Genomic DNA, 12,924 nt, shown 5'->3' on the forward strand with positions numbered 1-12,924 from the left:
ACACACACACACACACACACACACACACACACACACACACACGTGCATGGTAAGGGCAAGCAATCGAGAAGAGAGCAATAGAAAGGCCTGCGAGTTGCTCTTTTGTTGGTGTGGCCAGCTGGTGTTGGCAGCGGGTGGTCTTGTTGCAAGGACGTACACTACTTTGCAAGCTCTTATCGCTCATTTGCTCCTGCACACGTTGCAAACATGTGTATACGTGTAATTATTAGCATGTTATCACTCTCTCTCTCTCTCTCTCTCTTTCTTACACACACACACATACATACACACATACATACATACAACTGAAGCCTGATAACCGACAAAAATATTTCCAGCAAGCTCCATCGAGAATGTTTTCCTAAGATGTTCTCCTGGATACATTTTTAATTCCTGAAGGAAGTCGGTACACACACACACACACACACGCACACACACATATCATAATCATTTTCTATTTGAAATTTGGACTGTAAAACACGCGAATGAATTGGGCATTTTCACGTTCTGTTCAACATACGTAACTTTAGATATTACACGGACTGAGCGAATCACTGGTGACATCGGAGATTAGAAAAGAGAGATAAACCACTTGCAGAAATTGCTGAAGCCAGGCAGCCTGCGCCGCGAGACGCATTCATTATTCATGAGCTGCCTTTGCCCCGCCCAAACTAAGGGAAAGCGTCAGTCGAACGCAGTCTCCTGAGTGATTTTATAATTTGGATTACACCTTTTTTCCCTTTTCTGTTTGCTTCATCCCACGCAGATGTCAAACTCAATTTTGTTGTGAATAACATTCCTAAATATTTATATGTATTGGTTACTTTTATTTCCCTATCACCACAGCACCATTTTTTACGAGTCGAAAGATGACCTCCATTGCGGAAAACTATAATATTGGTCTTATCGAGATTCACTGTTTGTTGTAGTCTGTCTGTTTCTTGCTTAAGGGCATTTAATTGATTTTGTAACCCTATGGGTGTGTCAGACAAGAGAACAACATCATCAGCAAATAGCATTAAGAGCAAATCTGTTGCGCCAGGTATCATTTGTATTCCATGTCTCCCCTTCTTTGATAAATCCACTGCCAATTCACCGATGAAAAAGGAAAACAGCTGTGAGCTTAGCATACAACCTTGTTTAACCCCTCTTGGACACTGAAAAAAGTCTGAATAAATACCTTTGTCACGAACACATACAAGTACAGAATCATAGATGCTTTTAACAGCCATGTAAAACTCCCAAGAGAGAGAGAGACAGAGACAGAGACTTAGAGAGAGAGAAAGAGCACAATACAACGGTCTGCTCGGGCAACATGAAGCGTTCGTATATATATGAATTATATATATGATTATGTACATATAGATTTAGATTTACATACTGATAGATCTATATGAAATTATGTATGTATGTATTCATGTATGTATGTATAGACAGATGTTAGAAGAGAGACAGAGCTGAATATGTGTTTTATGTTTTGATTTTTTTTTTTTTTTTTTTTTTTTTTAAGAAATGGTGATGTAAACCAGAAAGTGTGAAGAAAAAGTAGCGTTACGAAAACGCAGTTCAATAATTTATAACTGTCTCTCTCATGTGCAACATTGCGCTTGTGGGGGGGGGGGGGGGGGGGGGGGGGGGGGGGGGGGGTGGTGGTGGGGGGAGCTGCTTTATTTTCTTTTTATATTATCTACATTCAAGCAGATGCAAACGTGCTAAAAACCAAAGCAAAAATGAATCCGTTTTCATTGTATACAGCGAATCTTACTACACGTGCGAAATTCCAGGCGTAACTTAACTTTCGCTTTACTGCAGCTGAACCGTCGAACCGACCAGTTTCCTTCGGGTGGGGAAGGAGAGGGTGATTTACCGCCACCCTTCCGCACTGCGTGTGTGCCCCAAAACGGCTTCAGCACTGTTATAGACAGTAAGAAGGGGCTTGCCGCGAGTGGTTTCTCTCTCTTTTCTAATCTCCGGTGACATAGACTTTTCAGTGTTGTTTTTATTGATCATTTGACCTTATTTTTGGGTTATTTTCGACGGGTTTGAAGAAGTAATAGGTAATCAGTCCTGAACCCCACACCCCACCCTCTTATCCCCCTCCCACCCACACTTCTTGAGCGGTCGGTTGGGCTGCAAACAACATGAATTGTTTTCATATGAGCAGGAAATGGGGAATGAGCTATGCTAAATCGAGAAACGAATACATAAAGAAACACAAATGGGAAAAAGTGACAAAAGTGCTGTCCAGTGATGACTGAACACCCCAGGGGTCACGTGCTGCACGAAGACATGCATACAGGCTGAGCCCTGTCCTGCTAACGCCGACCTCTGTTGTTCCGGGTCAGGAATTCCAGCAGCAACGTTCCTGAGGCCAGCGTCAGTCCTCCCGCAGCCAGCAAGAAGGCCACTGGCACCAGCTCCAGGGACACGGACATCACCTGGGTCTCGTCCCCGTCACAGTCCTTCTGCTCTGGGAACCACTTCCTTGTCAGGTGTTCCATCAGTCCCGTTTCTGTCACTTGTGCTATTCTGAAGAAAAAGAAGATTGCATCTCTCAGGGTACAATAAGTCATTAAACGACACTTTTTAAGAAGTCGTATTCAAGGCTTGTATAGAGCTAGTTGGCCTTGGAAACCATCCCAAAGCAGCCTGTCCTAAAAACCTCTACGCCGAAAGAGTGGGGATATAACTTGGGCAAGACACTCTCCACTATAATCAAATTCTAGCCCAGATCGTCGGCAAAACGGTTGCCTATACTGTTGTCTTGGTGGTCTTAGTCGGACATGACTGACTAGCAAGCACACCTATAAACACAATGTTTGTTGTGAAAAAATTCCATCCATGTTTTTTGTCTGTTCTTCCAGTGACAATTACGTGGATGGCAGTTGGGAAATGTTCCACTCGCGCTAATGACACAGTGTGTGTAAAAGAGCCTGCGTGTTGTAGTCTTCAGTATCAACCATTCTTGAGTACAAAAAAATTCTTTTTACGTATTTCTTTCATTGCTAAAAAAAAATTGAGAGAATTTTCTTCAGTCCCCAAAACCTCGAAGTGTAGAGTGTGAATTAAAGCTGCTGCAGTCTGTTGACTGATAAGACTTAAACATGACAGAATGAAGCGCGCATTCCACCAGCAGCAGATGTAGTTTATCTGCTTCTATTTTCCGATCATCAAGTTCATTCTGGAGTCCAATGACAGTGTCTGATACAGAACGACTTCGTGATCAAACAAGAGTAAAGTTCAACTGCGCCACGAATTAATTGTTTCCTGTTTCCAGATAGATCATAGGTAATTCATTCTTTGAAATAAAAGGAGAACTGGTAGGGAGAGAGAGAGAGAAAAAAAAGTGACGAAAGAAACACAAGCAGCAAAGGCCAAAATGACCTACGTTTCATCAAACAGTTGTGTAAAGGGTGATCCTTTCTGCAAGTACACCACTAGTGTGTCCTGGGACAGCCTCTCCTGAGCCATTGTCAGCCGGCAGTGCTGGGTCTTGCGATACTTGTAGAAACTCTCTGATGTCAGGCGCACGTAGTTCTCCCTCAGGATCTTGGTAACACTGAAATCGATGTCGTTCGATCTTATGTGCGGGTCACTTTCCTCGAATTCCAGCATCTTGCGATAGAACAGCTGGTAGTCCTTGTTCGTAGAATTCTGCACAAAAAGAAGAGAAGACGTGATGCGCGAGTGATTTGCTTATTAATGTTTTGATATTTGATTGCATTGCTTTACACCTAGCACAGTGAATGATTTGCCGTATGAGGATTTTAAGGTCATGTGTGACAGCCCTGGGACTAGCAGAGGTGTGCCTGACAGTAACCGTCTCCAGACTAAATAAACAGAATGAAATAGCATCCCTCCGCCCCATCCCCCGATGCCGTGTAGATGCCTGAACAGCAACAGAAAACACATCGAAGACAAGACAGCAGGGAAGGAGGAGCCAGAGAAACAGCGAAGATGGAGCAAGAACTGAAACGTCTCCTGCAAGCCATAGTGATGGTCAGAGTCGCAGATATGGACACCGTTGGATTTGCCCGCGTACTTAGGCCTTCCACCCTTCCTGGAGCTGTCAACCATACTCCTCCTTCGTCTCATTTGTCCATTAATCCCTCATTTCTTCATCATCTATCCTCCTTCAGATAAGGCCCGCACATCATCTTGGTGTCTGCCTGGGAGTCTCTTCACCTGGTGCTTCACTGTCGGCCTCTTTCAGTTCTCTTGGGGGTTCCATGTCAAGGCCTTGGCTGGTGATGCTTCACGCTGGTTCTAGTAGCGTGTACCCACCCGAGCCATCCCCACGTTTTTATTCCAATTTCACTTTCACCTGTGTGTCTTCTTTCACAGGTCGCTGATGCTGATCTTGTCTGGCCATGGGATCTGGAGGTTTCTTCTCGTTGATGAACGTCTAAACTTTGTCAAGAGTAGTTTTTATCATCCTTTGCCTTAGCATCACACAGAAGTGACGTGGGTTTTCTTTGTGTGTGTGTGTGTGTGTGTGTGTGTGTGTGTGTGTGTGTTGGTTTGTTTTTTTAACTTGAGAAGCCATATTTTGATTTGTTTTGACAGAACTCTGGAGCTCCAGAACATTCTTCAACTGTAACAATGTTGCTCTGGCCGTCCCAACCCTTGCCATGACATCTACATTACTGCCGCCCTGCTTGTATATTTTAATGATTCCACTTCTTCCAGCATCTTATAATATATATATATATATATATATATATATATATATATATATATATATATATAAAAGCAAGCGCACTGTATACTCATATCACACGAAAGGAATTCGCGTGAATTTCTACCCTACGACAGTGTGCGAGTTTGGTTGTTCTAAAGAAGGAAGCTTTGTTCTTCAGTTAACTTCTTCCTGGTAGGCAACGACATTTATTCATAGACTAAAACGACATAGAGCACCAGGCTGAGTCCAGAGACAGAGTGAGACGAGAAGAATTTCATCACAAGCTAACATCTCAAGCAGCAGCAAACAGGTTCGAATATCCTCCTCAAACTTTCAGTCACACCAAGATGAAACAAGGTATTAACTAGCTAAACACAGACACAGACAGTATTTGAATTTCTAGCAACTCGTTTATTGACTCACTTGTGTAAACAAAGTGAGTCTATGTTTTAACCCGGTGTTCGGTTGTCTCTGTGTGTGTGTGTGTGTGTGTGTGTGTGTGTGTGTGTGTGTCCGTGGTAAACTTTAACATTGACATTTTCTCTGCAACTACTTTGTCAGTTGACACCAAATTTGGCATAAAAATAGGAAAAATTCAGTTCTTTCCAGTCATCTTGTTTAAAACAATATTGCGCCTCTGGGATGGGCACAAAAAATAAAGAATGAAGCCTAATTATATGCAAATTGCATTTACTGTTATATTTATATTTTTTGTATTCTCTAAACTTGGCACTTTGATCTGATATTCTGATCCAACAGCTAGAGTAGTCATTATTATCATTTTTTGTTCAAACAGGAACTTCTTTTGCTAAGCATGGAAGTTTTATTTATTTTGCAAACGTTTTGGTGCAGGTAGTAAAAAAGGGAAATTACTCTGTAATGCTAGTGGAGTTAATTTGCTTTAAACTGATCTTTCTCATCTTAAACATTACATTTTGAAACAAGAGAGGCAAGGCCTTCAAGACTCACTTGTGATGCACTTAAAAAAAAAAAAATCCAAGCTTTTTATGTATTGAGTATAATTTCAAAATGTAATGTTTAAGATGAGAAAGATCAGTTTAATGCAAACTAAGTTCCCCAGCAGAGTAATTTCCCTTGTTTTACTGTCTACACCAAAACGTTTGCAATAAATAAAACTTCCATGCTTAGCAAAAGAAGTTCCTGTTTGAACAAAAAATGATTTTAATGATAGATCTTTTGTTGGGTCGAATATCAGATCAAAGTGCCAAGTTTAGAGAATACAAAAAATATAAATATAACAGTAAATGCATTATACTCAATACATAAAAAGCTTGGATTTAAAAAAAAAAAGTGTATCACAAGTGAGTCTTGAAGGCCTTGCCTTTCTTGTTATTATTCTTGGCTTCATGCTAAATTATCATCATGCTAAAATATTCTATGTCCTAACAAGAACATGGTAGAGGTCACACATACCTGCAAATATCTGTACACATATTGCAGGTGGCCATCGCAAGCTCGGAGGAGCTGAGGGGCTCAAGAGCCGAGGGTGTTCGTTGTAAGGGAGACTTCGTGTGAGAGTCTGACTGTGAGAGTCTGACCGAGGGGCTTGTTGGTAGCTGCCTATATAGTGGGGTTGGGGAAAAATATTGACTAATTTCTAGCGTAAACCGCGGCGTGTTGGCTCTACTCTTGGAGAAGCTGTTGTCACCAAAACGTGACTGTAACTTGTCAGCTAAGTAAACTTTCCATCTTCGTGGGCTCTCCGAACTTGACTTTGTGATTCTTTGGTCAACCGACCATGTAATGAGGACCCTGCTGTAGTTTGCTTAACCTTTGGGTTTGACATGTTTGTGTTGTGACGTATACTGCCTGGCATTTACAGTATGACATTAATTGGTCAATTGTGGTAAACCAGGATGTGATTCTTTGGTCAACTGACCATGGACTGTGGACCTGCTGTAGTTTGCTTAACCTCTGAGTTTGACATGTTTGTATTGGGACTTATACTGCCCGGCATTTACAGTATGACATTTATTGGTCAATTGTGGTAAACCAGGATGCGATTCTTGCCAAACCCAGTCTTTTTAATTTTAGTAATTAAAACAGGTTTGACGTTACTAATGGTGTACACCTTAAAATACCTATTTTGCCTCTTGTGATACTCACTCGAAGAAAGTCCTCCATACTTGTCCCTTTGGTAACTCCCCACGTGTAGTCAGAACGTTTCACCAGTTCCTCCAAGGTCCTGAACGGCAATGGCTGTTTAGTGATCACTGAGTAGGAAGTCAGCTTGCCTGTGTAGGTAGCAACGGTTACCAGGGACATCAGTAACCAGGCAACCAGCAGGACACGCCCACTGGTGGATGCTCCATTGTAGTCTACGGCTGTTGACATCGAATTAGCGTTATTGTCATTTGCTTTGCGGCTTTAAACCACTTTGCGGCTTTGAAACACACGAGCCCAGACTCCTCCCCCCCCCCGTCCCCCTCCCTCCCCCCATCAACACACCTCCCTACCTTCCAAAGTGTTAGTATGTTGCGTGTTGGCCACATACCATTATACTAACACTTTGGAAGGTAGGGAGGTGTGTTGGTGGGGAGAGGCAGGGGGAAGGGGGGGGGAGGAGTCTGCTCGTGTGTGTGTGTGTGTGTGTGTGTGTGTGTGTGTGTGTGTGTGGAAGGCTGGTGTACAATCAGGACATGCAAATCAATAGCAACGAACATTATTGCGGTATGGAAGACTGCTGGCAAATCTTAACAAAATCAGATATACACATCAAAAGTCGCATGGAATGTATTGGGGACCACCACTGTTTCAAAATCAAGCCGACAGATATACAAGGGTTGAACAATCATGTTTACCTATCACGTAAAAACAAAGTGTTCGTTATGAAAGTTTGACATGTTCATTACAATGTCATTTTAACATCATAATAGTTACAGTGCCCAAACAATCTAACATGATCACCAAAACCAACAAATCAATTAAAAAAAAAGACAAAAAAAGACACACAGCTTGACGTCGTAAGAAAGAATCAGGTCAGTAATCATTACTGATTATGCGAGATCTTTTACTGATGTCATGGAATATAAATAGAGAAAGATTTCGCTTGTGTGGGTCATTATCTGCTTGGAACAGAATGCACATGGGAATTCTCGTTGAATCTTTTAGAAATTTTATCATCAGATCAGTATGTGCTGGGCATTTAATCAAAAAAGGTAATTCGAATTCAATTTCTGATACTGCTTATCAGAGAGAGAGAGAGAGAGAGAGAGAGGGGACATTTATGTGTTTGTGTACTTTTTTGACTGTTACAAGTCTCGTTGATCATGAAATCACGTGACGTGTTACCTCGATACAAAGCATTCTTTCCTTGACTCAGCTGCCTGGAAATCTGATGTGTGTGTGTGTGTGTGTGTGTGTGTGTGCACGCGCATTATCCAGGGTTGCTCCATGTCTCAGCATGCATGAGTGTGCATGTGCACGCTTGTGTGTGTGAGATTTAACAGTTAAGTAATGTAAAAATTTGACGATTTCCATGCAGCTAATTGTTTACAAGTTTGCGGCTTTTGTTTTCGCTTGACCCCCCAAAAAAACACAAAAACAAAACAAAACAAAAAAAACAAACAAACAAAAAAACAACCCAAAAACCCCATCAAACAGTTGAAAATATCAATAGCTGTGTTAACAGTGCATGAAAACAGTAACTCACCTCTGCCAAGTAGTGATCCAAAGAGAACTTCCGCACTTTGTGTCAGAGAGCTGAACATCAAAGGCGCTCTCTTCCCTTTCTCTCTCCCCATTGTCCAGCTCCCCCTATGCGCACGGACAAACCATCTGTCCATCAATGCCAGCACCACCGTCATCAAAACGAGACCACACCCAAGTAGAAGGAAAACCAGCCAATCAAAAGGCCGGATGAAGAAAGTCCAACCCACTTGGGTGGAGTCAGGGAACCTGGTCACCAAGACAAGCTCATCAAAGTAAAACCCTCTTGTGTGGTCAGACACAGAGGCGCGCTCCGCTGAGAGAGACATTCCGCTCAGGGCAAAGTCTGCTTCCTGTGCAGCAAAACACAAAGAGACAGGTTCGTGTTAACAACCCAAAGACATTGCCTCGTCTTTGTCAAGTGAATTAATCCGGAAGTGTGAAGGCCCTACGTCTTTATCACCAAACATAGCATGGCTACAAGGAAACTATGTCCTTGGGTCACAAGGACTAATTGTAATGATTAAAAAAAGAAAAAAAAAGAAAAAGAAAAAAAGAATGAAGGCATTGCATTTTAATTTCCTCAGTGAAGGGTTACTGCATTTGCAATGACAAAAAACAACTTATATTGGTACGGTGATATTCTGCGCATGTCAGCTTTTCTTTTGACAGCTAGCTAACAGTTTAGGTCTGTCTTTTAACATCTGAAATGAAATGATAATAGAGATTCATCCATAAACTTATATATGGCAATGGCAAAAACATGAGTAATAGCAATTTCAGTAAATATGATTAACTAATCTAATCCAGATAATTGTTATCACTTGGTTTTTGTGTAAAAACACTGTAAAAGAGGATGGGTATTTTTTGACTCACTTGTGTAAACAAAGTGAGTCTATGTTTTAACCCGGTGTTCGGTTGTGTGTGTGTGTGTGTGTGTGTGTGTGTGTGTGTGTGTGTCTGTGTGTCTGTGTGTCCGTGGTAAACTAACATTGACATTTTCTCTGCAAATACTTTGTCAGTTGACACCAAATTTGGCATAAAAATAGGAAAAATTCAGTTCTTTCCAGTCATTATATGCAAACTGCATTTACTGTTATATTTATATTTTTTGTATTCTCTAAACTTGGCACTTTGATCTGATATTCTGATCCAACAGCTAGAGCAGTCATTATTATCATTTTTTGTTCAAACAGGAACTTCTTTTGCTAAGCATGGAAGTTTTATTTATTTTGCAAACGTTTTGGTGCAGAGGTAGTAAAAAGGGAAATTACTCTGTAATGCTAGTGGAGTTAATTTGCTTTAAACTGATCTTTCTCATCTTAAACATTACATTTTGAAACAAGAGAGGCAAGGCCTTCAAGACTCACTTGTGATGCACTTTTAAAAAAAAATCCAAGCTTTTTATGTATTGAGTATAATTTCAAAATGTAATGTTTAAGATGAGAAAGATCAGTTTAATGCAAACTAAGTTCCCCAGCAGAGTAATTTCCCTTGTTTTACTGTCTACACCAAAACGTTTGCAATAAATAAAACTTCCATGCTTAGCAAAAGAAGTTCCTGTTTGAACAAAAAATGATTTTAATGATAGATCTTTTGTTGGGTCGAATATCATATCAAAGTACCAAGTTTAGAGAATACAAAAATATAAATATAACAGTAAATGCATTATACTCAATACGTAAAAAGCTTGGATTTTTAAAAAAGTGTATCACAAGTAACAGACAGTTACGCAGGTAGGTAGGCAGACAGGCAGAGAGACATAGGAGAATGGGGATGGCAGAAAAGTACCTGACCTTTCTGTGCAGCATACCAGTCATGCCCACCCAGGTCCCGTTAGACAGCTGCTGGCCCCAGTTCTGGTCAGCTGGTTCTGAGATTATGTACCTGAAACACCAAGTTGCTTAGAGCAGGACCAGAGAGAATCATTTATGAGGAACGGGGACTTTACATGTCTCGTGTCTTTGATTTATTCTTCCTTAATTTTGAATTCGTTCAAGATATTCGTTTTGTTGAATCATTCAAGTTGTTTCATTTAGATTTTCCCCTGTTATCTCTTATTAGTTCACGTATGGCCATGTGTCTTGTAGAGGATCATTATTCCCAGAATATGTCTGAATCAAAGCAAACAGCATTATGGGGAACAGATTGTAAGAACAATAGGTGCCTAAACGTGTCCTTGCTGAACTCCATTGGAGAAGGGGAAAGTGTCCGGCACATAGCCGTTATCTATCACTATTTCTTTATGTCATGGTGGAAGGAGCAGAAGATGGTAACGAAATTTGTGGAACAATATGGTCCACATGTCATGCATACTGACAGTATCAAATGCCCTTGACATGTCGACAAGAAAAGACCCTTAAGACAAAAACCAACAAAGGATCAAGCAAGCAACATAAGATCCTCACGTGAAATTGAGCCTGGTGGCCAGTATGTGCAGGAGGTCAATACACAGTCCTGTGTGCCACGTGGAACTCTCGTTCTGATGACGTATGACGAAGGGGTTCCACTTGAAAGAAAACATTCTTACTTATAGATCTTTCTTGATACTTCCATGTCCAAGACAAAACGTTTATTTATTTCGTATTTTTAAGTATCTTAGGATTTTTTTTTTCAATTTCATGTGCTATTGTTTCGTTGTTTTAGATTATCAAGACGCAAGAAATAAAATGGTGAATGTAAGTATTTGATTGTTTGATAGAAATTCGACAGACAAGTGCCACTAAGAAATCTCATTGAGTAAATCCTTCTGGCTGATATGGACTTAAGTTCAGGGAAAACAAATCTTTAGTCTGCCCAAATGTCAACAGCAATCCTACTTTCCACCACTCCTCCCCCCCCACCCACCCCCGTCTCTCTCTCATTCTCAAGAACCAAGAATTATTATTGTATTATTGAAGCATTGCAACTTATAGTTCGAATGCCATTTTCATTTCTAGTGTACACTTCATACTCACGGGCATTGTCACCATTTTCAGAATGCGTCCACCAAGACCGTACTTCTTGTTTGGGAACACCATGTCTTTCGTCAAGGACGGAAGTGAAGAACTTCTGCTGGGAGACCACTTCGTTACTCTGGATAATCCACTTGTGTCCCAGTTGTGGACGATAGTTTCTAGGATGATTCGAGACAACTTGGACATGCAGAAGGATTTTAGTGAACAAGGAGCCGACGACGACGACGACGACGATGACGACGACGACGACGAAGAAGAAGAAGAAGAACAACAACAACAACAAGAAGAAATGCAAGAACAAGAACAAGAACAAAACAAAAAATCCAAAGTACAACGACTAAACATATCTTAGTTTAAAAACAAAACAAAAACAGGATAATAAATTTTCTCCAGAATAAAATATTGATCTGAATGCATTTTGTTTTAGAAGAACAGACAAAATAGTAAAGGAACGTAAACCGTATATTTTTTTCAAAAATAACTTCGATTATAGAATACAAACTGATGTACATGATGTTCAGTTGTGTCACATCATAATGCCACTGAGATACTTGGTAAACGTATGACATTAACAAATCTGTTTTGATACGAATGAATGCGTGGTATAGCAGAAAAAAAGAAGAGGTGAGCAATGACTGTGCTGAAAGAGAAAATTTTCTATTTTATGAAAATAAAACAGGAACACCTGTTGTCCAGACTGAAGACTTGCCGGCTCTGGAACCACAATGCCCACGTTATCAAAACGTGCAGCAACTGTCGCTACGGAAGACACCTGGTCACGTGGTGCTACTATCAGCCAATCAAAAGTGATGGATGCTGATCGTTTTATCTGTAAAACCTGTCAAAACATTACACATATGTCAACTAAACTTAAAAGGCATGTTTAGTTTCTTAAGGATTTAGTCTGATTATTTGACCCACCCACTCCCATTTTTCCACAATCACACGGTAGTGATTTTCTGTACGTTATAAATAGCATAATTCTTCTATAGTAATATTCTCTTGTCCATTGTGTTTGCATTCAGACCTTAGAACTGAAAACATTTGCACTGTGTGTTTACATATTTTTCATCAGCCACTAATGCCACATGGTAAACGTTGTAGACCGATGACTTGGAAGACAATGATCTGAGCCTCAGTGGATTTAAGCCCTATTAGAGTTGGGTTGGGATTTGAACCCAATCAGAGTAGGTGGGATTATGCCCCATTAGAGTTGGGTGGGATTTAACGCTCCATTAGAGTTGGGTGGGATTTAACGCCCATTAGAGTTGGGTGGGATTTAACGCCCATTAGAGTTGGGTGGGATTTAACACCCATTAGAGTTGGGTGGGATTTAACGCCCTATTAGAGTGGGGTGGGATTTAACGCCCCGTTATGTTTGGTAGGATTTAACGTCCCATTAGAGTTGGGTGGGATTTAAGCCATATTAGAGTTGGGTGGGATTTAAAGCCCCATTAGAGTTGGGTAGGATTTAACACCCCGTTGAGTTGGGAGGGATTTACGCCCCATTAGAGTTGGGTGAGATGTACGCCCCCTTAGAGTTGGGTGGGATTTAATGCCCCATTAGAGTTGGGTGGGATTTAACACCCCCTTAGAGTTGGGTGGGATTTAACGCCC

The 12,924-nt window shown here is 40.9% G+C and overlaps 1 protein-coding gene across 1 annotated transcript; it reads right to left on the minus strand.

Moving 5' to 3' along the window:
• Positions 1-2,140: 2,140 nt before the first annotated feature.
• On the minus strand, positions 2,141-10,849 carry LOC143296522 (glutamate receptor ionotropic, delta-1-like). The gene is made up of 6 exons (XM_076608520.1): positions 10,759-10,849; positions 10,147-10,237; positions 8,355-8,703; positions 6,809-7,026; positions 3,389-3,654; positions 2,141-2,529 (listed from the first exon to the last, which is right to left on the minus strand). Exons 2-6 carry the CDS (start codon positions 10,168-10,170, stop codon positions 2,316-2,318), a joined length of 1,071 nt encoding a protein of 356 aa, XP_076464635.1. The 5' UTR covers positions 10,171-10,237; positions 10,759-10,849; the 3' UTR covers positions 2,141-2,315.
• Between the last annotated feature and the right edge of the window lie 2,075 nt (positions 10,850-12,924).

Source organism: Babylonia areolata, chromosome 21, assembly GCF_041734735.1.
Source record: "Babylonia areolata isolate BAREFJ2019XMU chromosome 21, ASM4173473v1, whole genome shotgun sequence".
In the NCBI taxonomy this organism is placed as follows: domain Eukaryota; kingdom Metazoa; phylum Mollusca; class Gastropoda; order Neogastropoda; family Buccinidae; genus Babylonia; species Babylonia areolata.